Source organism: Tachyglossus aculeatus, chromosome 21 (genome assembly GCF_015852505.1).
Source record: "Tachyglossus aculeatus isolate mTacAcu1 chromosome 21, mTacAcu1.pri, whole genome shotgun sequence".
NCBI classification, from domain to species: Eukaryota; Metazoa; Chordata; class Mammalia; order Monotremata; family Tachyglossidae; genus Tachyglossus; species Tachyglossus aculeatus.
In genome coordinates this window covers 16739980-16767749 of record NC_052086.1, presented here as the reverse complement: position 1 = coordinate 16767749, position 27770 = coordinate 16739980, and the positions used below count along the sequence as shown (strand labels likewise).

At 52.8% G+C, this 27770-nt stretch overlaps 1 protein-coding gene across 2 annotated transcripts in view; it reads left to right on the top strand.

The window, feature by feature from the left end:
* GLIS2 (GLIS family zinc finger 2) overlaps positions 1 to 27069 on the top strand; it is a 54587-nt gene extending 27518 nt beyond the window's left edge. The window contains exons 1-7 of one of the 2 annotated variants that reach the window (XM_038763603.1): positions 9025 to 9044; positions 23002 to 23229; positions 23680 to 23849; positions 24085 to 24261; positions 24353 to 24486; positions 24676 to 24794; positions 25070 to 27069. In XM_038763603.1, the coding sequence (XP_038619531.1) occupies positions 23058 to 23229; positions 23680 to 23849; positions 24085 to 24261; positions 24353 to 24486; positions 24676 to 24794; positions 25070 to 25881 (1584 nt within the window). In that variant the 5' untranslated portion in view covers positions 9025 to 9044; positions 23002 to 23057 and the 3' untranslated portion in view covers positions 25882 to 27069. Of the gene's footprint in view, positions 1 to 9024; positions 9045 to 23001; positions 23230 to 23679; positions 23850 to 24084; positions 24262 to 24352; positions 24487 to 24675; positions 24795 to 25069 lie in introns of those variants that run through there. The other variant, XM_038763602.1, reaches the window with a different exon arrangement.
* The last annotated feature ends 701 nt before the right edge of the window (positions 27070 to 27770 follow it).

The following is a 27770-nucleotide window of genomic DNA, read 5'->3' as shown; positions in this document are numbered from 1 at the left end:
TAAGCACTTGGGAAGTACAAATTGGCAACACATAGAGACAGTCCCTACCCAACAGTGGGCTCACAGTCTAAAAGGGGAAGACAGAGAACAAAACCAAACATACTAACAAAATAAAATAAATAGAATAGATATGTACAAGTAAAATAAATAAATAAATAAATAAATAGAGTAATAAATATGTACAAACATATATACATATATACAGGTGCTGCGGGGAAGGGAAGGAGGTAAGATGGAGGGGATGGAGAGGGGGACGAGGGGGAGAGGAAGGAAGGGGCTCAGTCTGGGAGACCCTTGTCTCCCCATCCTAAAAAACCTTCTCTCAATCCCACTGCACCATCCGGCTGTCGCCCCACCTCCTCCTTCCCGTTGCTGCCCAAACTCCTCAAACAGGTCATGAACACCCATTCCCTCCAGCTCACACCTGACTACTGTCCATTTTCTTCCCCCTTCACACCACTGAGGCCGCTCTCTCTAAGATGACCAGTGACCTCCTTCCTGCCAGATCCAACGGACAGTCGTCCATCGTACCCCTCCTCGACCTCTTGGCTGCCTCTGACGCTGCGGACCGCTCCCTTCTTCTGGAAGCACTCCGGAGCCGTGGCTTAACTGACACGGATCTCTGTTCCGATTCTCCCCTTACCTCTCTGACCGGTCCTTCTCAGTCTCACAGTGGCGTCTCCCCCGCCTCCCGCTGCCCAACTGGGTACCTCACGAGGCTCAGTTCTGGGTCCTCTCTCCTCCCGGCATCACGCTCATTCCCTCAGGGAGCTCATCCGCTCCCGTAGCTTCACTGACCACCTCTCTGGGGTCAACTTCCAAATCTTCATCACCAGCCCTGACCTCTCTCCTCTGCAGTCTTCAATCTGCTCCAGCCTCTGGGGCAGTTCTAAATAGATGAGAAGTAGCGTGGCTTAGTGGAAAAGAGCCCGGGCTTTGGAGTCAGTGGTCATGGGTTCAAATCCCGCCTCTGCCAACTGTCAGCTGTGTGACTTTGGGCAGGTCACTTCACTTCTCTGTGCCTCAGTTCCCTCATCTGTAAAATGGGGATTGACTGTGAGCCCTCCTTGGGACAACCTGATTACCTTGTATCCCCCAGCGCTTAGAACAGTGCTTTGCACATAGTAAGTGCTTAATAAATGCCATTATTATTATTATAAGTAGCATGGCTTAGTGGCTAGAGCACAGGCCTGAGAGTCAGAAGGACCTGGGTTCCAATTCTGGTTTCACCACTTGTTTGCTGTATGACCTTGGACAAGTCACTTCACTTCTCTGTGCCGCTGTAAAATGGGGATTAGGACTGTGAGCCAGGGACTTTGTCCAACCTGAATTTCTTGTACCTATCCCAGTGCTTAGTACAGTGCCTGTCACCTAGGAAGCATTTAACAATTATTATTATTTTGTCCTGCTGGCCCCTCAATCCCAAAGTGTGCAGAACTGAACTTCTCCTCTTCCCTCCCAAGTCCCCTCTTCCATCCAACTTCCCCATCTCAGTTGACAATGTCATTGGCAACATCATCACCCTCCACATCCCTCAAATCATTCAATCAGAAGCATTTATTAAACGGTTGCTCTGTGCAGAGCATTGAATTAAACAGTTGGGATAGTACAGTACAACAGCTGGTAGACATGTTTCCTGCCCACAGGAGAAGAAGTGTGGTTTAGTGGAAAGAGCCCGGGCTTGGGAGTCAGAGGTGGTGGTTTCTAATCCCGGCTCTGCCCCTCATCAGCTGTAACAGAGGTCATGGGTTCTAATCCCGGCTCTGCCACTCGTCAGCTGTGTGACTTTGTGCAAGTCTCTTAACTTCTCTGTGCCGCAGTGACCTCATCTGTAAAATGGGGATTAAGACGGTGAGCCCCAGATGGGACAACCTGATTACCTTGAATATAGCCCAGTGCTTAGAACAGTGCTTGGCACATAGTAAGCATGCACATAGTAAGCGCTTAACAAATACCAACATTATCATTATTATTATTATCACAATCTAGAGGGAAACCCATAACCTTGGCATTATCTTTGAGTTCCCCCCTCTTTCAGCCTCATAGTCAATCCCTCCTGTTCTCCCTCCTACTGTGAGCCCCACTGTTGGGTAGGGACTGTCTCTATATGTTGCCAACTTGTACTTCCCAAGCGCTTAGTACAGTGCTCTGCATACAGTAAGCGCTCAATAAATACGATTGATTGATTGAGAACGTGAGTCCCATGTGGGACCTGATTAGCTCGTGTATACCCCAGTGCTTAGTACAATGCTTGGGACGTAGTAAGCCCTTAACTAATACCAAAAACCGCAGTTACTATCATTATTATTATCATCATTATTTTCACTAAATCCCATCAGATCTTCCTCCTTAGCATTTCCAAGATCTGACCCTTTCTATAACAATAATAATGGTATTTGTTAAGTATTTACTATATGTGAAGAGCTGTTCTAAGCGTTGGGGTACATACAAGTCAGTCAGATCAGACACAGTCCCCGTCTCTGACCTCCCTACCTCCAGTCAGTCTCCTCTCCAGGCCAGCCTCACTCCACGGCCTGGATCATTTTTCTAAAACATCACTCTGCAAGAGCCTCTCTCCTCACGCCTCCAAAACCTCTCATGGTGGGCCATTCTTTGGACCATTCTTCTCCACATCAAGCTGAAACTCTTGATAATTGATTTTAAGATATGGTATCGGCTCTCTCTCCCTCCTACTTATCCACTCTCATTCATTCATTCAGCCATATTTATTGAGCACTTACTGTGTGCAGAGCACTGTACTAAGCGCTTGAGACGTACAAGTCGTCAACATATAGAGACGGTCCCTACCCAATAACGGGCTCGCGGTCTAGAAGGGGGAGACAGACAACAAAACAAAACATGTGGACAGGTGTCAAGTCATCAGAATAAATAGAAGTAAAGCTAGATGCACATCATTGACAAAATAAATAGAATAGTAAATATGTACAAGTAAATTAAATAGAGTAATAAATCTGTACAAACGTATATACAGGTGCTGTGGGGAGGGGAAGGAGGTAGGGCAGGGGGGATGCAGGGGGAGAGGAAGGAGGGGGCTCAGTGTGGGAAGGCCTCCTGGAGGAGGTGAGCTCTCAGTAGGGCTTTGAAGGGAGGAAGAGAGCTAGTTTGACAGATGTGCGGAGGGAGGGCATTCCAGGCCAGGGGAAGGACGTGGGCCGGGGGTCGACGGCGGGTCAGGCGAGAACGAGGCCCAGTGAGGAGGATTCAATCGTATTTATTGAGCGCTTACTGTGTGCAGAGCACTGGACTAAGCGCTTGGGAAGTCCAAGTTGGCAACATATAGAGACGGTCCCTACCCAACAACGGGCTCACAGTCTAGAAGGGGGAGACAGACAACAAAACATATTAACAAAATAAAATAAATAGAATAGTAAATATGTACAAGTAAAATAAATAGAGTAATAAATCTGTACAAACATATATGCAGGTGCTGTGGGGAGGGGAAGGAGGTTGGGGGGGATGGGGAGGGGGAGAGGAAGGCGGGGGCTTAGTCTAGGAAGGCCTCCTGGAGGAGGTGAGCTCTCAGTAGGGCTTTGAAGGATGACATTTTGTTAAGCTCTTACTATGTGCAAAGCACTGTTCTAAGCGCTGGGGGGGATACAAGGTGATCAGGTTGTCCCATGTGGGGCTCACAATCTTACTCCTCATTTTACAGATGAGGTAACTGAGACTCAGAGAAGTGAAGTCACTTGCCCAAGGTCACACAGCTGACAATGGGCAGAGCCGGGATTCGAACCCATGACCTCTGACTCCCAAGCCCGGGCTCTTTCCACTGAGCCGCGCTGCTTCTAGGTTAGCGGCAGAGGAGCGGAGGGTGCGGGCTGGGCTGGAGAAGGAGAGAAGGGAGGTGAGGGAGGAGGGGGCGAGGGGATGGACAGCCTTGAAGCCCAGGGTGAGGAGTTTCTGCCTGATGTGCAGATTGATTGGTAGCCACTGGAGATTTTTGAGGAGGGGAGCTTGCCCTCTTGGTTTGACTCAAGCTGTCTCCCTGTTCCTTGTTTCCACCCCCTGCCCAGAACTCCCTTTCCTCCATGTCTCACAGACCGCAGGTATCCTTTTCAACGGCATTTATCGAGCACCCAACAGTGAGCCCGCTGTTGGGTGGGGACCGTCTCTGTTGCCAACTTGCACTTCCCAAGCGCTTAGTACAGTGCTCTGCACACAGTAAGCACTCAATAAATACGATTGAATGAATGAATGAATGAATCAATCAATCAATTGTATTTATTGAGCGCTTACTGTGTGCAGAGCACTGTACTAAGCGCTTGGGAAGTCCAAGTTGGCAACATATAGAGACAGTCCCTACCCAACAGTGGGCTCACAGTCTAAAAGGGGGAGACAGAGAACAAAACCAGACATACTAACAAAATAAAATAGAATAGATATGTACAAGTAAAATAAATAAATAGAGTAATAAATATGTACAATATTGTACAAATAAATAATAATAATAATTGTACAAATAAATATGTACAAACATATATACATATATACAGGTGCTGTGGGGAATGAACTCACTATGTGCCAGTCAACGTACTAAGGACTGGGATGGATGAAAGCTAATCAGGTTGGACAGAATCCATATCTCATATGGGACTCTCAGTCTCAATCCCCATTTTTCAGATGAGGTAACTGAGGCACAGAGAGGCGAAATGACTTGCTCAAGGTCACCCAGCTGACAAGTGGCAGAGCTGGGGTTAGAACCCAGGCTCTTCTGCCTCTTAAGCCCGTGCTCTAGCCAGTGGGCCAGGTTGCTTCTCCACGGTTCTCCCCATCTTCAAAGCCCTTCTGAAATCAATCAATCAATCAATCGTATTTATTGAGCGCTTACTGTGTGCAGGGCACTGTACTAAGCGCTTGGGAAGTACAAGTTGGCAACATATCGAGACAGTCCCTACCCACCAGTGGGCTCACAGTCTAAAAGGGGGAGGCAGAGAACAAAACCAAACATATTAACAAAATAAAATAAATAGAATAGATATGTACAAATAAAATACATAAATAAATAAATAGAGTAATAAATATGTACAAACATATATACATATATAATCCCCTACTAAATTTCGAATCTCCTTGCGTGTGTCTCTACTGCTGCTGTGTGTGACTGTCTCAATGTGTGAGCATTGTCTTGGGGATAATGGGAAGCTGCATGGCCTAATGGATAGAGCACAGGAGTCAGAGGACCTGGGTTCTAATCCTGCCTCTGCCACTTACCTGCTGCATGACCTTGGGCAAGTCACTCAACTTCTCTGGGCCTCAGTCACCTCATCTGTAAAATGAGGATTGAGACCGTGAGCCCCATGTGGGACATGGACTGTGTCCACCCTGATTAGCTTTTATCCACCCAGCGCTTAGAACAGTGCTCAGCACATAGTAAGCGCTTAACGACTACCCCAATCATTATGTTGCACAAAATTCCTGCGTCTGTGTGTAGTTTTTCTGTGTGTGACCATGTGTCTCAAATGTGAGCAGCAGTGTGGCTCAGTGGAAAGAGCATGGGCTTGGATGTGGGTTCTATTCCCTACTCCGTCACTTGGCAGCTGTGTGTCTTTGGGCAAGTCACTTAACTTTTCTGCGCCTCAGTTGCCTCATCTGTCAAATGGGGATGAAGACTGTGAGGCCCACGTGGGACAACCTGATCAATCAATCAATCAATCGTATTTATTGAGCGCTTACTGTGTGCAGAGCACTGTACTAAGCGCTTGGGAAGTACAAGTTGGCAACATATAGAGACAGTACCTACCCAAGAGTGGGCTCACAGTCTAAAAGGGGGAGACAGAGAACAAAACCAAACATACTAACAAAATAAAATAAATAGAATAGATATGTACAAGTAAAATAGAGTAATAAATATGTACAAACATATATACATATATACAGGTGCTGTGGGGAAGGGAAGGAGGTAAGATGGGGGGGATGGAGAGGGGGACGAAGGGGAGAGGAAGGAACCTGATGACCTTGTATCTCCCCCAGCGCTTAGAAAAGTGCTTGGCACATAGTAAGAGCTTAGCAAATACCATTCTTATTATTACTGGTGTGGGTGTAACTGTCTTGGCATGCTCAGCATTGTGTGTGTGTGTGTGTGTGTGTGTGTGTGTGTGTGTGTGTGTGTGGTTCATTCAATTCATTCTTTCAATTGTATTGATTGAGCGCTTACTGTGTGCAGAGCACCGTACTAACAGCTTGATGTTGCCGTGTGTGATTGTGTGTGTCTCAGAGTGCAGCATTGGCGTGGGCAGGACTGTCGGCATGCACAGGGTTGCTGTGTGTGACTTTGTGTCTTGGAGTGCAGGGAGTGGGCGGTGGTGGTGGTGGAGTGTGTGTGTCCGTGTCCCCGCCCGGCGGAGCAAGGGGCAGGAGTTGGGGCAGGGTCGTGGTCCCCAGAGTGGGCAGCCTGAGGTCACGGCGGCGGGCCGGGCCGCAGTATTGGGAGGGAGGGGAAGGGGGTCCGGGCCCAGGCCCCAGCCCCCGGCTTTCCCGAGCGCCAGGAAGCACCGTCTGCAGGCAGAGGGGGGTGGGTTCCTAGGGCTCAGGGGTCTGGCTGGGGTCACCGTGCCAGTTGGAAGGGTCAGCCGCCTCCTCCCCCAACCCCTGCAGCCCCAGTTTGGCCCAGTCGCAGTATCTTCCGAGGCCCAGGAGCGGGGGGTCCCGCCGGTCAGAACGCTCTCCAACTAGCCAAGCACCCCCCACCCTCCTGGCCCCCCTCCATCCCGGCCTGCCAGCCCCAGGGGGACCCTGGCACAGGAAGCCCCGGGCCTGGAAACCGAGGGAGGCCTTGGCCTTGCGTGGGAAGGTGGGCACTGGGGCAGCCGGGGGGCAGGGGACCAGTGTCCACCCACCTCGTGCCTCCAGGTGGGGCGGTCCTAGAGGCTCCTGGGAAACCCCCCGGTTGGCTGTGTGATTTCGGACCGTCCCTCACCCCAGCACACACGCACACCATACACACACACCCACGCCGAGGGCCCTGAGCAGCAGCATCTCCCTGGCCGAAGACCAGGATGGGGCAAGGGCCGAGGATTGCTCACTCCTCCCCTGCCTCTGTTTCCCCACCGCCTCCATCTGCAAAGCCTGGGAGAGGATCTCCGACTCTGGGCCCCCGAGGGGCGGGGACCAGACCTTCCCAGGCCTGGTGGCTCCTGAATTCTTAATAAGCATAAATATTTACTTCCTTCCTCCTCCTTCCCGTCTCCCTGTCGTCGGCGGCTCCACTGCTGCAGGGAGCCGTCGCCCAGTCAGAGCCACTGGCTAAAAATAAGCAGGTGGCACAGAGAGGAGGCTGGGGGCGGGGAGGGCAGGGCTGCCCGGCTTTGGGTCCCCCCTCCTCCTCTCCTGCCCTCTGGGGAGCCCCGACCCATCTGCCCCAGACCGACCCGAGTATGGGGGGAAAAGGGGACGGACTCCTGTCGATCCAACAGATGCTCCGGCCAGATGGACTCTTCATCTGCCTGGGGGAAGTGCTGTTGGCAGGGGCTGGACCTAGGCACTCGATCCAGGGGTCTAGTGGGAGAGGCGAGCCGTGTTGTCACCCTGTGCCTCAGTTTCCTGAACCGCCAGGCAGAAGGCGTGTGGGACCACAGGAAGTGGCTGCTGAAGGAAGGAGGAATTTGCAGTGCTCACAATCAATCAATCAATCGTATTTATTGAGCCCTTACTGTGTGCAGAGCACTGTACTAAGCGCTTGGGAAGTACAAGTTGGCAACATATAGAGACAGTCCCTACCCAACAGTGGACTCACAGTCTTAAAGGGGGAGACAGAGAACAAAACCAAACATACTAACAAAATAAAATAAATAGAATAGATATGTACAAGTAAAATAAATAAATAGAGTAATAAATATGTACAGACATATATACAGGTGGTGTGGGGAAGGGAAGGAGGTAAGATGGGGGGATGGAGAGGGGGACGAGGGGGAGAGGAAGGAAGGGGCTCAGTGTGGGAAGGCCTCCTGGAGGAGGTGAGCTCTCAGTAGGGCCTTGAAGGGAGGAAGAGAGCTAGCTTGGCGGATGGGCAGAGGGAGGGCATTCCAGGCCCAGGGGAGGACGTGGACCGGGGGTCGACGGCGGGACAGGCGAGAACGAGGTACGGTGAGGAGGTTAGCAGCGGAGGAGCGGAGGGTGCGGGCTGGGCTGGAGAAGGACAGAAGGGAGGTGAGGTAGGAGGGGGCGAGGGGATGGACAGCCTTGGGGGAGAGGCTGGCCTGGCCGGGAGCGGAAGAACCGCTGCTGTGCCTTCAGATAAAATCAATCAATCAATCAATCAATCAATCGTATTTATTGAGCACTTACTGTGTGCAGAGCACTGTACTAAGCGCTTGGGAAGTACAAGTTGACAGCATATAGAGACAGTCCCTACCCAACAGTGGGCTCATAGTCTAAAAGGGGCCCCTGGAGTATGGGGGGACCCCTCAGGCCAGGAGGAGGAGGGAGAAGGGAATCAATTAATCAATCGTATTTATTGAGCGCTTCCTGTGTGCAGAGCACTGTACTAAGCGCTTGGGAAGTACAAGTTGGCAACATGTAGAGACGGTTCCTACCCAACAGTGGGCTCACAGTCTAGAAGAATAATAGTGGCATGTATTAAGCGCTTACTATGTGCAAAGCACCATTCTAAGCACTGGGGAGGTTACAAGGTGATCAGGTTGTCCCACGGGGGGCTCACAGTTTTCATCCCCATTTTACAGATGAGGTAACTAAGGCACAGAGAAGTTAAGTGACTTGCCCAAAGTCACACAGCTGACAGTTGGCGGAGCTGGGATTTGAACCCATGGTATGTGCAAAGCACTATTCTAAGCACTGGGGAGGTTACAAGGTGATCAGGTTGTCCCACGGGGGGCTCACAGTCTTAATCCCCATTTTACAGATGAGGTACCTGAGGCCCAGAGAAGTGAAGCGACTTGCCCAAAGTCACACAGCTGACAGTTGGCGGAGCCGGGATTTGAACCCATGACCTCTGACTCCAAAGCCTGTGCTCTTTCCACTGAGCCACTGCTGCCAACAGCAGGGCTGTGCTGATGGTCTCTCTTGAGGTACAACCCTAAACTCCCACGCTGCTATTGTGGGAGCGGGGCCATGGCAAGGAAGGGGAGGGGTGTCGAGGGTTTTGCAGTCAGTCAATGAATCGATCATTTATTGAGCGCCTACTTTGTGCAGAGCACTGTAATAATCAATCGATCGGATTTATTGAGTGCTTACTGTGTGCAGAGCACTGTACTAAGCACTTGGGAAGTACAAGTTGGCAACATATAGAGACAGTCCCTACCCAACAGTGGGCTCACAGTCTAAAAGGGGGAGACAGAGAACAAAACCAAACATACTAACAAAATAAAATAAATAGAACAGATATGTACAAGTAAAATAAATAGAAGAATAAATATGTACAAACATATATACATATATACAGGTGCTGTGGGGAAGGGAAGGAGGAAAGATGACGGGGATGGAGAGGGGGACAAGGGGGAGAGGAAGGAAGGGGCTCAGTGTGGGAAGGCCTCCTGGAGGAGGTGAGCTCTCAGTAGGGCCTTAGAATAGATATGTACAAGTAAATAAATAAGAGTACTAAATATGTACAAACGTATATGCATCTATACAGGTGCTGTGGGGAAGGGAAGGAGGTAAGATGGGGGGGATGGAGAGGGGGACGAGGGGGAGAGGAAGGAAGGGGCTCAGTGTGGGAAGGCCTCCTGGAGGAGGTGAGCTCTCAGTAGGGCCTTGAAGGGAGGAAGAGAGCTAGCTTGGCGGATGGGCAGAGGGAGGGCATTCCAGGCCCGGGAGATTCAGTGTAGCCGTCTAACAGGCACAGCCCCTGCCCACACTGAGCTTACAGTCTAGGTAGGCCTGGGCACAAGCCTGGACACCATTGCCGAGCCCTCAGGGGACAGCCCCCTCCCCTTTCTTCTCCCCTTCCTCCTCCAGGACCTTCACCCCCTGGGCAGTGAGCGGATAGACCATGAGCCCGCTGTTGGGTAGGGACTGTCTCTATATGTTACCAACTTGTACTTCTCAAGCGCTTAGTCCAGTGCTCTGCACACAGTAAGTGCTCAATAAATACGGCTGAATGAATAATAACAATAATAATAATAAGCACTTACTCTGTACCAAGCACTGTTCTAAGCACTGGGGTAATAATAATAATGATAATAATAGCATTTATTAAGCACTTACAGCGCTTAGAACAGTGCTTGGCACATAGTAAGCGCTTAACAAATACCATTATTATTATTATTACTGCGGCGGGGTCTGAGGGACGAAGCTTTCTGAACAGATCTCTGAGCCTCGGTTACCTCATCTGTAAAATGGGGATTAAGACTGTGAGCCCCACGTGGGACAAACTGATCACCTTATAGCCCCCCCAGCGCTTAGAACAGTGCGTTGCACATAGTGAGGGCTTAACAAATGCCATCATTATTATTATTATTATTATTATTATTAAGTCACAACTTCTCTGTGCCTTAGTTACCTCATCTGTAAAATGGGGATTAAAACTGTGAGCCCCCTGTGGGACAACCTGATCACCTTGTAACCTCCCCAGCACTTAGAACAGTGCTTTGCACATAGTAAGCGCTTAACAAATACCATTATTATTATTATTATTATTATTTATTACTCTATTTTACTTGTACATATTTACTATTCTATTTATTTTATTTTGTTAATATGTTTTGTTCTCTGTCTCCCCCTTCTAGACTGTAAGCCTGCTGTTGGGTAGGGACCGTCTCCATATGTTCCCAACTTGTACTTCCCAAGCACTTAGTACAGTGCTCTGCACACAGTAAGCGCTCAATAAATACGATTGAATGAATGAATAAATATGATTGAATGAATGAATGCACATAGTAAGCGCTTAACAAATGCTATCATTATTATTATTATTACTATGTGCAAAGCACTGTTCTAAGTGCTGGGGAGGTTACAAGGTGATCAGGTTGTCCCACGGGGGGCTCACAGTCTTAATCCCCATTTTACAGATGAGGTAGCTGAGAAGTGAAGTGACTTGTCTAAAGTCACACAGCTGACAATTGGCAGAGCCGGGGTTCGAACCCACGACCTCTGACTCCAAAGCCCGGGCTCTTTTCTACTGAGCCACGCTGGTAGATACATGGTAATCAGGTTGTCCCACGTGGGGCTCAAAATCTTCATCCCCATTTTACAGATGAGGTAACCGAGGCACAGAGAAGTTAAGCGGCTTGCCCAAAGTCACACAGCTGACAATTGGTGGAGCCGGGGTTTGAACCCACGCCCTCTGACTTCAAAGCCCGGGCTCTTTTCCACTGAGCCACGCTGGTCGATACATGGTAATCAGGTTGTCCCACGTGGGGCTCACAGTCTTCATCCCCATTTTACAGATGAGGTAGCCGAGGCACAGAGAAGTTAAGCGGCTTGCCCAAGGTCACCCAGCTGACAGGTGGGATTCGAACCCAGGGCCTCTGAGTCCCAAGCCCGGGCTGTTGCCACTGAGCCAGGCTGGTTCAGTCTTCTAGACTGTGAGCCCGCTGTTGGGTAGGGACCGTCTCTATACGTTGCCAGCTTGTACTTCCCAAGCGCTTAGTCCAGTGCTCTGCACACAGTAAGCGCTCAATAAATACGATTGAATGAATGAATGAATGTATGTATGTATGAATGAATGGTTCTCAGCGGATGGAGCAGTGCAGCGAGCATCGGGCGCCCCCTGGTGGTAATGGGCAAGGAACCCGTGCCCTCCCACCTCCCTGCCTTGCTCTTCCAGGGAAAAGAAAGGACAGAGAGAAATCAATCAATCAATCAATCAATCGTATTTATTGAGCGCTTACTGTGTGCAGAGCACTGGACTAAGCGCTTGGGAAGTACAAGTTGGCAACAGATAGAGACGGTCGCTACCCAACAGTAGGAGCGATATTGTTTCTGCTAGTGGTCAGCGTGGGGCAGGGCCAAGGGGTGGGGGGGTGGGGTGCCTTGCTGCCCCTTCCTGTCAGTGACCTGTCATCCGTTGACCCCCGGCCCACGTCCTCCCCCTGGCCTGGAATGCCCTCCCTCCGCACACCCACCAAGCTAGCTCTCTTCCTCCCTTCAAAGCCCTACTGAGAGCTCACCTCCTCCAGGAGGCCTTCCCAGACTGAGCCCCCTCCTTCCTCTCCCCCTCCTCCCCTTCCCCATCCCCCCTGCCTTACCTCCTTCCCCTCCCCACAGCACCTGCATATATGTTTGTACAGATTGATTACTCTATTTCTTTTACTTGTACGTATTTACTATTCTGTTTATTTTATTTTGTTAATATGTGTTTGGTTTTCTGTTGCCCTCTTCTAGACTGCGAGCCCGCTGTTGGGTAGGGACCATCTCTATATGTTGCCAACTTGTACTTCCCAAGCGCTTCGTACAGCGCTCTGCACACAGTAAGCGCTCAATAAATACGATTGAATGATATGTTTCCAACTTGTACTTCCCAAGCGCTTAGTACAGCGCACTGCACACAGTAAGCGCTCAATAAATACGACTGAATGAATGAATGTGGCCGATTCCCGCCGAGAGTGTGATTCCACTTTTTTCTTTTTTAAAATTCATTCATTCATTCATTCAATCGTATTTATTGAGCGCTTACTGTGTGCAGAGCACTACTGTACTAAGCGCTTGGAAAGTACACTTTGGCAACAGAGACAATCCCTACCCAACAACGGGCTCACAGTTTAGAAGGGGGAGATAGACAACAAAACAAAACAAGTAGACAGGCATCAACAGCATCAAAATAGATAAAGAGAATTATAGATCTATAGATAGTATTAATAAAATAAATAGGATAATAAATATGTACAAATGTACACAAGTGCTTTGGGGTGGGGAAGGGGGTAGGGCAGAGGGAGGGGGTGGGGCGATGTGGAGGAGAGGAGGAGCAAAGGAAAGTGGGGGCTCCGTCTAGGAAGGCCTCCTGGAGGAGGTGAGCTCTCAGTAGGGTTTTGAAGGGGGAAGAGAGAAGTAAAGAGATGGATACAGTAATCAAGGCAGGATATAAGTGCTAAGATCAGCATAGTGGCAGTTTGGATGGAGAGAAAAGTGTAGATTTTAGAATGGCATTTGTTAAGCGCTTACAATATGTCAAACACTGTTCTAAGCTAATTAGGTCGGACACAGTCCATGTCCAGCATGGGGCTCACAGTCCAAGTAGGAGGGAGAACAGTTATCCCCATTTTACAGTTGAGGAAACCAAGGCAAAGAGAATACATAAATAAATGTTGGTATTTGTTAAGCGCTTACTATGTGCCAAGCACTGTTCTAAGCACTGGGGGGGAAACAAGGTAATCAAGGTTGTCCCACGTGAGGCTCACAGTCTTAATCTCCATTTTACAGATGAGGGAACTGAGGCCCAGAGAAGTGAAGTGACTTGCCCAAAGTCACACAGCCGACAAGTGGCGGAGCTGGGATTAGAACCCACGACCTCTGACTTTCAAGCCCGGGCTCTTTCCACTGAGCCACACTGCTTCTCAACAGGGCTCGCAGTCTTAATCTTGTTGATTGGATTACATTCTTCTAGTGCTATGGCTCAAGCTACCCACCCCGCATTAAACTCTCAACTCTTGTGGGGCAAGGACTGCGTCTTAACTCATTTTAGGGAAATTACCCAAGCCCTCAGTGCAGAACCCTGCACACGGTAAGCCCTTAATACCCGTTAGCAATAACAACGATGACGATACCCAGGCAGTTTTTATGGGCTGCCAAGACGGACATCCCAGGGTGTCCCCTTCCTCCCCTCCTGGCAACTTACCGAGAAGAGAAGGAAACATCCTTTATCCCCCTCTCTTTCCATTGAGCCACACTGCTCAGTGACTTGACTCGAAGTAGCTTGACTTGACAGTAAAGTGACTTGCCCAAGGTCACACAGCAAGCAATCGGCAGAGTCGGGCTTGGAACCCAGGTCCTTCTGACTCCCAGACTTGTGCTCTCTCCACTAGGCCACTTTGCCCTGTCCTTTCCCCACACCAGCATTGGCCCTGCCCTCTCCCTCTTCATATATATATATAAAATGGCATTTATTAAGCGCTTACTATGTGCAGAGCACTGTTCTAAGCGCTGAACCGATCCGGGACCGATCCGGTTGCTAACGCTCCTCAATGCGCAGAAGCCCTGGCAGGACTCTGGATACCTTGCCGGGAGCGTGGCTGGAGGTTTGCTCCCGGAGCTGAGCTCTGGCCCACTTGTATGTATATGTTGCCAACTTGTACTTCCCAAGCGCTTAGTACAGTGCTCTGCACACAGTAAGCGCTCAACAAATACGACTGAATGAATGAAGTGGCTGCACCACGCTGATGGGGAAAGGAATTTGTCATGGCTCCCATGGCTCAGGCTGGCACCCCCCTTGTGGAGAGCCAATTTCTCCTAGGCTAATATCCCTGTTCCGACCTCTGTGACTGCCCCTCGTCGTTGTCTGATTGACAGGAGGGCAATCAATCAATCAATCAATCGTATTTATTGAGCGCTTACTGTGTGCAGAGCACTGTACTAAGCGCTTGGGAAGTACAAGTTGGCAACATATAGAGACAGGAGGGCAATCAATCAATCGTATTTATTGAGTGCTTACTGTGTGCAGAGCACTGTACTAAGCGCTTGGGAAGTACAAGCTGGCAACATATAGATACGGTCCCTACCCAACAACGGGCTCACAGTCTAAAAGGGGGAGACAGAGAACAAAACCAAACATACTAACAGAATAAAATAAATAGAATAGATATGTACAAGTAAGGTCCAAAGAGCTTTGGAAATGTGCAGTGGAAAGAAAAGATACAGTCTCTATAAACTACACTTTGGCCACTCACTTCAGGGAGATCCCTCTTCTACTACTACTACTACTAATAATGGCATTTATTAAGCACTTACTATGTGCAAAGCACTATGGGAAGGTTACAAGGTGATCAGGTTGCCCCACGGGGGGGCTCACAGTCTTAATCCCCATTTTACAGATGAGGGAACTGAGGCACAGAGATGACTTGCCCAAAGTCACACATCTGACAACTGGCGGAGCCGGGATTTGAACCCGTGACTTCTGACTCCAAAGCCCGTGCTCTTTCCACTGAGCCACGCTGCTTCTACTTCACAGGGTCTGCACTGAACTTCTCTGTGCCTTGGTTTCCTCATCTGTAAAATGGGGGTGAAATACCTGTTTCCCCCTCCTACTTAGACTGTGAGCCCCAAGTGGGCAGGAACTCTGTCCAACCAGATTAACTTGTATCTATCCCAGCATTTGCAATGGTGCTTGACACACAGTAAGCACTTTACAAATGCCAAATGAAAGATAATGATCATCATCATCAACATCAATCGTATTTATTGAGCGCTTACTGTGTGCAGAGCACTGTACTAAGCGCTTGGGAAGTACAAATTGACAACATGTAGAGACAGTCCCTACCCAACAGTGGGCTCACAGTCTAAAAGGGGGAGACAGAGAACAAAACCATACTAACAAAATAAAATAAATAGATATGTACAAGTAAAATAAATAAATATGTACAAACATATACACATGATAATGATGATGATGATAATAATGATGATGACCCCAGACAGGAGCCCGTAAATTCCAGGGCATGGAGCAGGTGGTTTCCAACGGGTGTTTAGATGGGTGTCCACCCAGTAATAATTGTGGTATGTGTTAAGTGAATATTTAGTCTTTTAGACTGTGAGCCCACTGTTGGGTAGGGACTGTCTCTATATGTTGCCAACGTGTACTTCCCAAGCGCTTAGTACAGTGCTCTGCACACAGTAAGCGCTCAATAAATACGATTGATGATGATATTTTGTGCCAAGCACTGAACTGACTGTTGGGGAAGATACCCGCGCTTAGAACAGTGCTTTGCACATAGTAAGCGCTTAATAAATGCCATCATATAGATGTCACCAACTTGTACTTCCCAAGCGCTTAGTACAGTGCTCTGCACACAGTAAGCGCTCAATAAATACGATTGATTGATCATTATTATACAAGATAACCAGGTAGGACATAAGCCCTGTCTCACAAGGGTCTCACAGCCCAAGGGGGAGGAAGACCCGATGTCCCTCCTCATTTTTACAGATGGGAAACTGAAACCCGGACAAGTGGCTTGCCCAAGGTAACACAGCAGGCAAGCGGTGGAGCAGGGATTCGAACCCAGGTCTCGCGCCTCCCAGCTCTGTGCTCTTTCCGTTAGGCCATGCTGCCTCTCTGCATAGTATGGACGCCCCCGGGAAACGGGGGAAAGGGGAAGGGTTGGGTGTCCCTTTGCCTGGGCAGCCTCTCACAAAGCTTTCCTCTAGACTGTCAGCTCGTTGTGGGCTGAATGTGCCTGTTTGTTGTTCTGTTGTACTCTCCCAACCGCTTAGTACAGCGCTTTGCGCACAGTATGTGCTCAATAAATACGATTGAATGAATCTTGATACCATGGGCCCTGAGGCAGTGACAATGGGAAGAGATGAATAAAATAATAATGTAATAATTTTGGCCCCTGTTAAGCACTTACTATGTGCCAAGCTCTGTTCATTCATTCAGTTCATTCAATCGTATTTATTGAGTGCTTACTGCGCGCAGAGCACTGGGAAGCAGCGTGGCTCAGTGGGAAGAGCCCGGGCTTTGGAGTCGGAGGTCATGGGTTCAAATCCCAGCTCCACCAACTGTCAGCTGTGTGACTTTGGGGAAGTCACTTAACTTCTCTGGGCCTCAGTTCCCTCATCTGTAAAATGGGGATGAAGACTGTGTGCCCTCCTTGGGACAACCTGACCACCTTGTAACCTCCCCAGCGCTTAGAACAGTGCTTTGCACACAGTAAGTGCTTAATAAATGCCATTATTAAGCGCTTAGCACTAGACTGTGAGCCCACTGTTGGGTAGGGACTGTCTATGTTGCCAACTTGTACTTCCCAAGCACTTAGTACAGTGCTCTGCACACAGTAAGCGCTCAATAAATACGATTGATTGATTGATTGATGTAAACACAATGTCTGAACACACATCCTGGAGGGTCTGTGCAGATGGCTGCTGGGTGAGGCGGGAGGCAGGTGTCCTGGGGCCGGCGCACAGAGAGCTAAGATGGCTTTTCCGACTCCCGTCACTCACCTGGCATCGGCTGCGGCTCCGTTCGGCCCCTTGGGCCTGTTGCTAAGCAACTGTGCCCAGGCCACGGCTGCGGGAGCGGATTGCTTCTCCGGGCAGAGAGACGTCACCGCTTTCCCAGCAGAGGTGGCTCCTCCCCTGCAGCAGTGGCATCCGCGGCGACGGGGGCCGGGGCCATGTGCTGGGCAACCCCACCCAGGCCTCCGCGGGCATTGTGGACACCAGCCCTCAGCTGAGCCAGGCAGGGCCCCTGGCAGCGTCCCCGGGTCTGGCACACTCAATCAATCAATCAATCGTATTTATTGAGCGCTTACTGTGTGCAGAGCACTGTCCTAAGCGCTTGGGAAGTCCAAGGTGGCAACATCTAGAGACGGTCCCTACCCAGCAGTGGGCTCACAGTCTAGAAGGGGGAGACAGAGAACAAAACCAAACGTATTAACAAAATAAAATAAATAGAATAGATATGTACGAGTAAGATAAATAGAGTAATAAATATGTACAAACATATATACAGGTGCTGTGGGGAAGGGCCCGGGAAGGGAAGTACGATTGAATGAATGAATGAATGGCGGGCCCGGGCCGAGGGAGGCGAAGGGGGCCCGTGGAAGCGCCGGGCGGAGGAAGGTTTCCCCGACCCAAATCCCACCCGGGAAGGGACATCCTAACGGGAACAAGGCCACTCGGGCCCAGCCCAAGGGGTGGCCATCTATTACACTCCCCTCCCGTTCGAACGGGAAATACAAATCCTAACAGCTCAGAGGGACCAGTGATAAATAATAATAATAATGAAGCGCTTACTATGTACAAAGCACTGTTCTAAGCGCTGGGAGGGATACAATGTGATCAAGTTGTCCCACGTGCCCGAGTCAATCAATCAATCAATTAATGGTATTTATTGAGCGCTTACTATGTGCAGAACACTGTACTAAGCGCTTGGGAGAATACAATCCAACAGAATTAGCGGACACATTCCCTGCCCGTATGAGCGTACAATCTAGAGGTGAGTGGGCAGGGCAGGCAGGGAGCTAGGCCTCACCTTGTTGCCCGCTACTCAGTTAGGTGGCCCTTCCCTCTCCCCTGGCCTCTGACCACACTGGGAGAATAGCCAGGCAGGGCCCAAGGTGCGGCGGGGACGGGCTCTGGGGTATACAGGGGCTGGGCCGGGAGCCACAAGAGTCCTCTATATTGCCAACTTGTACTTCCCAAGCGTTCAGTACAGTGCTCTGCACGCAGTAAGCGCTCAATAAATACGATTGAATGAATGAATCGTGCGCAGGGAACATGTTCATTTTTCATTCATTCAGTCTTATTGAGCACTTACGGTGTGCAAACCAATCACTCAATCAATCGTATTTATTGAGCGCTTACTGTGTGCAGAGCACTGTACTAAGCGCTTGGGAAGTACAAGTCGGCAACACATAGAGACAGTCCCTACCCAACAGCGGGCTCACAGTCTAGAAGGGGGAGACAGAGAACAAACCACTGTACTAAACGCTTGGGAGAGTACAATACAACAAAAAACAGAACATTCGCCGCCCACAATGAGCTCACAATCAAGAGGGAGAGACAGACAATAATATACATAAATAAATAAATTACAGATATATGCAGATACAGACGTGCTGTGGGGCTGGGAGGAAGGATGAATAAAGGGAGCAAGTCAGGGCGACGCAAAAGGAAATGGGAGAAGAGGAGAGGAGGCTTAGTCAGGGGAGGCTTCTTGGAGGAGAAGTGCCTTCTGGACAGGGATTGTCACTATTGCTATATTGTACTTTCCTAAGCACTTAGTACAGTGCTCTGCACACAGTAGTGCTGAATAGGTACAACTGAATGAATGAATGAATAAGGCTTTGAAGTGGGGGAAAGCAATTATCTACCTATAGTCAACCAATTATCTACCTATCTAGCAATTATAACAGAGTGCCTACCAACTCTGTTATACTGTCCTCTCTGAAGCGCTTAGTACAGTGCTTAGTAGAGCAGTGGCAGGACACTCAGACAGGCCCAGGGAGTCTTGTCTCGGTGCCCCTGGCTAGCTCTCTTCCTCCCTTCAAGGCTCTACTGAGAGCTCACCTCCTCCAGGAGGCCTTCCCACACTGAGCCCATTCCTTCATCTCCCCCTCATCCCCCTCTCCATCCCCCCATCTTACCTCCTTCCCTTCCCCACTGCACCTGTATATATGTTTGTACATATTTATTACTCTATTTAATCTTACTTGTACATATCTATTCTATTTATTTTATTTTCTTAGTATATTTGGTTTTGTTCTCTGTCTCCCCCTTCTAGACTGTGAGCCCACTGCTGGGTAGGGACTGTCTCTATATGTTGCCAACTTGTACTTCCCAAGTGCTTAGTACAGTGCTCTGCACACAGTAAGCGCTCAATAAACACAATTGATTGATTGATTGATTGGCCTGGCATTGGGGCAGCTCTGGGCAGCTGTGATGAGCCCGCTTGGCGCTGGGTCGGTGAGCTGGCAGCAACTGAGCCCCCTCCTTCCTCTCCCCCTCCTCCCCCCTCCACCCCCCCCGCCCCGCCTTACCTCCTTCCCCTCCCCACAGCACCTGTATATATGTTGGTACGTATTTATTACTCTATTTTATTTGGACATATTTCTTCTATTTATTTTATTTTGTGAAGATGTTTTGTTTTGTTGTCTGTCTCCCCCTTCTAGACTGTGAGCCCGCTGTCGGGTAGGGACCGTCTCTATCTGTTGCCGACTTGTCCTTCCCAAGCGCTTAGTCCAGTGCTCTGCACACAGTAAGCGCTCAATAAATACGATTGAATGAATGAATGAATTCGCCCTCAGTGGCCGTGTGGCTGCTTGGAGCCCCGAGGGGCGACTGGATCTGCCCGAAAAGCCTGACTTTGAGAGAGCAGTGGCCGGGCCCCGGGCTCCGCTGTGGACCATCCTGGGCTCTGCCTGGTCCAGCCTGTGCCCTGACTGGGTCCCCCTCTAGACTCTAAGCTTGTTATGGGCAGAGAATGTGTCTGTTATATGGTTACATTGTACTCCCTCCAGCGCTTAGTACAGTGCTGTGCACCCAGTACGTGCTCCAAAAATACAACTAACTGCGCCTGGTTTTAGCTGGTTCTGTCTGGTCGTGCCTGGTTCTGCCCAGTCCTGGCTGGCTATGCCCGCTCCTCCCTGGTCTGGCCTGTCCCACCCTGGTCCTGACTCCTTGGGGTGGTGGGGCTGGGTGGTCCTGTATATATGTATATATGTTTGTACATATTTATTACTCTATTTATTTATTTATTTTACTTGTACATATCTATTCTATTCCTATTTATTTTATTTTGTTAGTATGTTTGGTTTTGTTCTCTGTCTCCCCCTTTTAGCCTGTGAGCCCACTGTTGGGTAGGGACTGTCTCGATATGTTGCCAATTTGTACTTCCCAAGCGCTTAGTACAGTGCTCTGCACATAGTAAGCGCTCAATAAATACGATTGATGATGATGATGATGATGATGGTCGTGCCTGGTTCTGCCCAGTCCTGGCTGGCTATGCCCGCTCCTCCCTGGTCTGGCCTATCCCACCCTGGTCCTGACTCCTTGGGGTGGTGGGGCTGGGTGGTCCTGTATATATGTATATATGTTTGTACATATTTATTACTCTATTTATTTATTTATTTTACTTGTACATATCTATTCTATTTATTTTATTTTGTTAGTATGTTTGGTTTTGTTCTCTGTCTCCCCCTTTTAGCCTGTGAGCCCACTGTTGGGTAGGGACTGTCTCGATATGTTGCCAATTTGTACTTCCCAAGCGCTTAGTACAGTGCTCTGCACATAGTAAGCGCTCAATAAATACGATTGATTGATTGATTGATTGGTCCTGGGCAGAGCTAGGGTGGCACAGAGAGGCTGTGCCCAGCCCAGCGGGCCCACGACCCAAACTTTCAGGGAGGGACTGGATGGAACCAAAGCACCTTTTCCGGGGTGAGGGCTGGGGCTGGGAGCCGGGAGGGAGCCTGTAATGATAATAATAATAATAATGGTACTTGTTAAGTGCTTACTATGTGCAAAGCACTGTTCTAAGCGCCGGGGGATACAAGGTAATCAGGTTGTCCCGCATGGGACTCACAGTCTTAATCCCCACTTTACAGATGAGGTAACTGAGACACAGAAAAGTGACTTGCCCAAGGTCACACAGCTGACAGTTGGTGGAGCCGGCATTTGAACCCATGACCTCTGACTCCCAAGCCCGTGCTCTTGCCACTGAGCCATGCTGCTTCAGAGAACTCCTGAAGGGTCAGTTCTGACTGGCGCCCCAGGGACTTAGGCCCAAAGGCCTGGGAGCCAAGGAGGCAGGGCTCCTTTCCATCCCGACACTCACCGGGCGGGAATCTTCCGCAGCTCCTGCCGGATGCCGGGGCTCGGGGCCAAGCTGGCCGCCGTCTGGGCGGTAGCATCATCATCATCATCATCATCAATCGTATTTATTGAGCGCTTACTGTGTGCAGAGCACTGTACTAAGCGCTTGGGAAGTCCAAGTTGGCAACATATAGAGACAGTCCCTACCCAACAGTGGGCTCACAGTCTAAAAGGGGGAGACAGAGAACAAAACCAAACATACTAACAAAATAAAATAAATAGAATAGATATGTACAAGTAAAATAAATAAATAAATAAGTAGCAGCAGTGAGGCCCTCGAGACTCAACCACTGGCGGGACTGGGGGGTGGCCTTTGCTCGGCTAGTGCCAGGTCCCAAGGATGGAGAGTTCAACTCTACCAGGGCAGGATTGGGAATCTGCTTTGGCTCCACACTCTTGGGGTCTTGCAGGGCCTCCCCCCAGGCTGGGTTGACCAGAGCTGCCCAATCAGTCAATCAATCAATCAATTGTATTTATTGAGCGCTTACTGTGTGCAGAGCACTGTACTAAGCGCTTGGGAAGTCCAAGTTGGCAACATATAGAGACAGTCCCTACCCAACAGTGGGCTCACAGTCTAGAAGGGGGAGACAGAGAACAAAACCAAACATATTAACAAAATAAAATAAACAGAATAGGTATGTACAAGTAAAATAAATAAATAAATAAATAAATAATTAGAGTAATAAATATGTACAAACATATATACATATGCCCAGGGCAGTGCCAGCCTTGGGGTTAAAGGACGAGAGAGCGAAAGAGAGCTGCATCCCCTGCCCTGACTTGCCCACCTTGGCAGAAGTGAGGGAGGGGCGTGGAGGGGTTTGGTGGAGCTGGGGGGAGGAGCTGGACTGTGTGGTGTGGCCTCCAAAAAGCGATTCTCTCGCTCAGCGACTCCTCTTCTGGCCACCCAGGCCTAGTGGTTAGACCCCGGGCCTAAGAGCCAGAAGGTCCTGGGTTCTAATCTTGGCTTCACCATTTGCCTGCTGTGTGATCTTGGGCAAATCACTTCACTTCTCTGGGCCTCAGTTCCCTCACCTGTAAAGTGGGGGTTAAGACTGTGAGCCCCTTGTGGGATAGGGACTGCATCCAACCTGTTTACGTTGTATCTATCCCAGTACTTATTACAGTGCCCAGCACATAGTAAGTGCTTAACAAATACCATTTTAAAAGAAAAAGAAGAGGGCCAAGGGCCCAGCTTACCAGTGGGCCGCCGAGGGGGCTCAGAGTCGTCCATCCTTGCCCTCCCTCTGTGAGGCCGGGGGCTTCGGGGCTGGGTTCTGGACAGGTTGGCCCCGGGCCTTGGTCCCCCCGGGACACTTGGAGGAACTGGGGGTTCTGGACACTCAGGGGTGGAGAGGTTGAGGTCAAGCACGAGCGGACGGGTGCCTGGACCAGGGAGAGGACCAGAAAAGACACTTTGGCCCATCCTGATGGGCAGCACGTCACCACAGATACACTCAGACCGGCAATGGAAAAAGCAGCCCGCGCCAACAGCACGGGAATTCTTGACCTAGGACTGCCGGTGGGAGTCAAGCCCCAACGCTTCCCCTCTCCTGCCCGCAGGTCCTGCCCGGGAGCTCCCCTGCCTGCCCCGCATCAGCCCCGCGACCACTGGCACCATGCACTCCCTGGACGAGCCTCTGGACCTGAAGCTGAGCATCACCAAGCTGCGGGCAGCTCGGGAGAAGCGTGAGCGGGTCCTGGGGGTCGCCCGGCATCGGGCCCTGCACCGCGACCTCAGCCTAGTCGACAACGGCCCGTCTCCGGCCTCGCCCAGTCCCCCGCCGGCAGGTGTGTCTGGCCCGCCAGGTGGCCGAGGGGCCGGGGGCCGTTGGGTGGGTGCGGACGGGAGGGGCTGCCGGAGCTGTGGGGAGGCCAGGCGGAGGCCAGGCGGCTGGGTGGCCCTTAGCATGGAAAGAGAAGGTGGTGGGCTGTATGGTCTAGTGGTTAGAGCACGGGCCTGAGAGTCGGAAGGACCTGGGTCCTAATCCCGGCTCTGCCACTTGTCTGCTGTGTGACCACGGGTGAGTCACTTAACTTCTCTGGGCCTCAGTTATCTGTAAAATGGGATTAAGACTTTTGAGCCCCACGTGGGACGGGGATTTTGTCCAACCTGATTAGTTCGTACCTACCCCAGCGCTTGAAGCAGTGTTTGACACATAGCGGGCGCTTAACAGATACCATGGTTATTACTATCATCCCCTGCTCACGCCCTTCCCTCCCTTCCTTCCCTCTCCCCAGGCTTCCTGCTGAACCCAAAGTTTCCCGACAAGGGGGATGGGCGCTTCTCGGCCGCCCCGCTGGTGGATCTGAGCCTGTCACCCCCATCAGGGCTGGACTCGCCTGGGGGTAGCACCTCCCTGTCCCCCGAGCGCCAGGGCAACGGGGACCTGCCGCTGTCCGCTGCCCACGTGAGCCCGGGCCCCGGGCTGGGGAGGGGTGCGGGCGGGCAGGCGGTGGAGGAACCGGCAGGGTGGCGGGGGGGGAGAGGCAGGAGGGTCTCTGGGGGTAAAGGGGCCAGCCCCCAGGGACTTGGTGGGGCATGGGAGCTTGGGCTGGGCCCAGTCAAGAGCAGGGAGAGCAGGTGGAGCGGGTGGCTTCGCCCGGTGTCCGGAGGTGCCGACCCCGCCCTGCCTCTGCCACCAGGATTTCCAGGCTCTGCGCTACATCGACGGAGTTCCCAGCTCCTTCCAGTTCTTCTTGCCTCTCAACCCCGGGGGTGCCCTGCATCTGCCCTCCTCTTCCTTCCTCACCCCGCCCAAGGAGAAGCGCCTCTCCCCGGAGCTGTCTCTGCAGAAGCAGCTGGTCTGCCGCTGGGCCAAGGTGAGGCGGGCGGGCGGCGGGCCGGGCCGGGCCGGGCCGGGCTGGGCCGGCGGGGGACCCGCTGGGCTGAGTGGGCTCCGCTGTTCCGCAGTGTAACCAGCTCTTTGACCTGCTGCAAGACCTGGTGGATCACGTGAACGACTTCCACGTCAAGCCCGAGAAGGACGCCGGCTACTGCTGCCACTGGGAGGGCTGTGCCCGCCACGGACGAGGCTTCAACGCCAGGTGGGGCGGGCCTCGGGGCCTCCCCGGGTCCGGGCGGGTCAGGGAGCCGAGGAGATGCCCGGTGGCACGCCCTCGTCCCTCCGACCCCGGTGGCCCAGGAGGAGGTGGGGAGGGCGGCGGTGCGGGGGGAGGGCAGGCGAGGCCGGCCGGAAACCGCGACGTGGCCCTCTGCTCTCGCCCGGGGCCCAGGTACAAGATGCTGATCCACATCCGCACGCACACCAACGAGAAGCCGCACCGCTGCCCCACGTGCAACAAAAGCTTCTCTCGGCTCGAGAACCTCAAAATCCACAACCGCTCTCACACAGGTCGGCATCCCCCCGGGGCGGGGAGGTGGCCGGGGGCGGGGGTTGGGGAGGGTATTTCCAGACAAGCCTGGGCCTTAGAGCCTCCCAGTCTCCCCCCGACCAGGGGGGAGGAGGTGTATGTGTGTGTGTTGTGTGCGTGCGTACGATGGGTGGGGAGAGGGGATCCAGGGGGTGCCGCTAATCCCGTCCCCCGGATCCCGGGAGCATCCCCCCGGCTTTTGGCAGCTAGCCGGTGCCCCTAACCCGAGCCCGCCCGCCCTCCCCGGTGCCCACAGGTGAGAAGCCGTACATCTGCCCCTACGAGGGCTGCAACAAACGCTACTCCAACTCGAGCGATCGCTTCAAGCACACCCGCACCCACTACGTGGACAAGCCCTACTACTGCAAGATGCCCGGCTGCCACAAGCGCTACACGGACCCCAGCTCCCTGCGCAAGCACATCAAGGCCCACGGCCACTTCGTGTCCCACGAGCAGCAGGAGCTGCTTAAACTGCGCCCTCCGCCCAAGCCCCCCCTGCCCCCCGGCGACGCGCCCTACGTCAGCGGGGCCCAGCTCATCATCCCCAATCCGGCCGCCCTCTTCGGGGGGCCCGGGCTCCCCGGGCTGGGCGCTCCCCTGCCCTTACCCCTGGCCCCCGCCCCCCTCGACCTCAGCGCTCTGGCCTGTGGCGGGGTGGGCTCCGGGGCTGCGGCAGCAGCGGCCGCGGCGCTGAGCGGCCTGCCCAGCCCGGTGCTCTCCCTGAACCGGGGGCCCCTGAACCTCGCCAAGAACCCCCTGCTGCCCTCTCCCTTCGGGGCCGGCGGGCTGGGCCTGCCCATGGTGTCCCTCGTCGCCGGCCGGCCCGAGGCCGAGAGGGGCCGTGGGGGCGGCAAGACTTCGGGGCCGGAGGGCCGCGGGGACTCGGCCGAGAGGACTGAGCGGGGAGGTCGGCCCCGGCCCGGCCCCGACGGGCTGTCCCTGCTCCCCGGGACCGTCCTGGACCTCTCCACGGGGATGGGTTCCGGGTCCAGCCCCGAGGCGCTGCCCCCGGGCTGGGTGGTCATCCCGCCGGGCTCCGTGCTGCTCAAACCCGCCGTGGTGAGCTGAGGCCCCGGGCCCTGGCCTCCCCCGGGCCCCCGGACACCCCCGACGGCCGTTTCTCACGGCCCCCACCTCGTCCCCCGCAACCTGACGAACGGAAACTCTCTGAGAAATAGCAATAATATCCCCCTGGGCCCTGCTTCCACCCCCTAAGTCCCCTTAGAGCTGGAGTTTTCTGGGCCCCAAGCGGGGCGCTGCCCACCCGGCCGGGGCCCCGGTGTCTGCAGAAACGGCTCCCACCTTGCCCCCTGAGCAGAGGGGCCAGGCAACCCTGGGCCTCCTGGAAACCAACTGGAGCCTCTCGAGCCTCTCGGCCGGGGTAGGCTGGGCAGAGTGGCTGAGCGGCATGGCTGGGCAGAGGGGTTGGGCTGAATGGCCAGCGGCCGATCCGGGGCCCGGCCCGGCACCGGGATGGGGCCGAAGCCTGTTTGGGCCCGGCTGGGGGCCTCCGGCCTCGGCCCCGCGGCTGCCGGGCGGGCCCTGCCAACTCCAGCGAGGCCAGCCTCCTCCTCCCTCGCCTCCATGCCTCTCCCAGGGCCCTCAGTGCCAGCGGGCTTCCGCCCACCTCCCCTCCACAGGGTGGTCTCCTTTCCTGACCCTGGCTGAACCAACGCTCACCCAGCAGTAAAGACTGGCACCCAGGCCTGCCCCACCGCCTCCTAGTGCCAACCAACCCAGAGGAGGCAACAGCTGGTCATGCTGCCCATCGGTCCCGCTTCTCTCAGAAGCCTGGCACGGACAGTGTGGAAGCCTCCCTGTCCTGGAAACCCCTGGGGCGGGGTGGGGGGGTTGTCAGGCAGAGGGCATGGAGGGCAGCTGGTTTTAGCCAGCTCCCTCTCCCGAGCCTCAGACCTGCTGCTGTCACCCCCCGACCCTATCCCCCAACCCGCTGCTTTAACTGGGTGGCCGCCACGTGGTCCAGAGCCCCGAGAGCGGTGCCCCCTGCTCCCTCCCAGAGCCCGGCACCAGTCCCGGGACAGAGGAGTGACGGGAAGTGGCTGGGGCCACGGGCTCTCGGGACTCTTGGGGGCGGGGACCGCCCGGACCCCTCTTCCTCCAACCCGCCTTCCTGGGCAGAGAGGGAGAGCGAGACAGACGTCCCCCTGGCAGTGCCATGGAGAGAATCAGACCTTCCTTTCCCCCGACCATGCTTGCAGCGACAAGGCTCCTCCCCCTGCCCCGGGGAGAGCTGCTCCCCCCCCCCCCCCGCCCCCTCCCCTGGCTCTGTTAATCACTCGCTGAGAAGGGAGACAGAAATAGCCATACAGTAACCTGGAGGGTCCCCGTGTCCACGTTGGGCGGTGCTGTGCCCGGAACGGCAGCAGGCTCCCTTTTTTTCCTGGCTGAACGGAAACCTGGAATGGCTGAGGGGTGAGGCTGAGGGTGGGGGCAGAGCTGCGGAGGGGAGTCCCTCAGGCCCGGACAGCGGCAGTAGGAGCAGGAGCCAAGGTGGCAAGGCTGAGTGACCACCACACAGGCCACTGAAGGCAGAAGCCTCCAAATCCAGTTCGTCCCCCATTTCTCATCCCTCTTTAGCTGAACCAGGGGGTTCAGGGGGAGCAGTGGTCCCAGGCCTTTCCAGCTGGCCCAATTAATAATGGCATTTATTAAGCGCTATGTGCCAAGCACTGTTCTAAGCACTGGGGAGGTTACAAAGTGATCAGGTTGTCCCACGGGGGGCTCACAGTCTTAATCCCCATTTTACAGATGAGGTAACAGGCCCAGAGAGGTTAAGTGACTTGCCCAAAGTCACACAGCTGACAGTTGGCAGAGCGGAGATTTGAACCCATTACCTCTGACTCCAAAGCCTGTGCTCTTTCCACTGAGCCACGCTGCTTCTCAACCCCCCCCACACACCCCCCACCCTGAGGCCAAAGCAAAGATCCCCCGGCCCA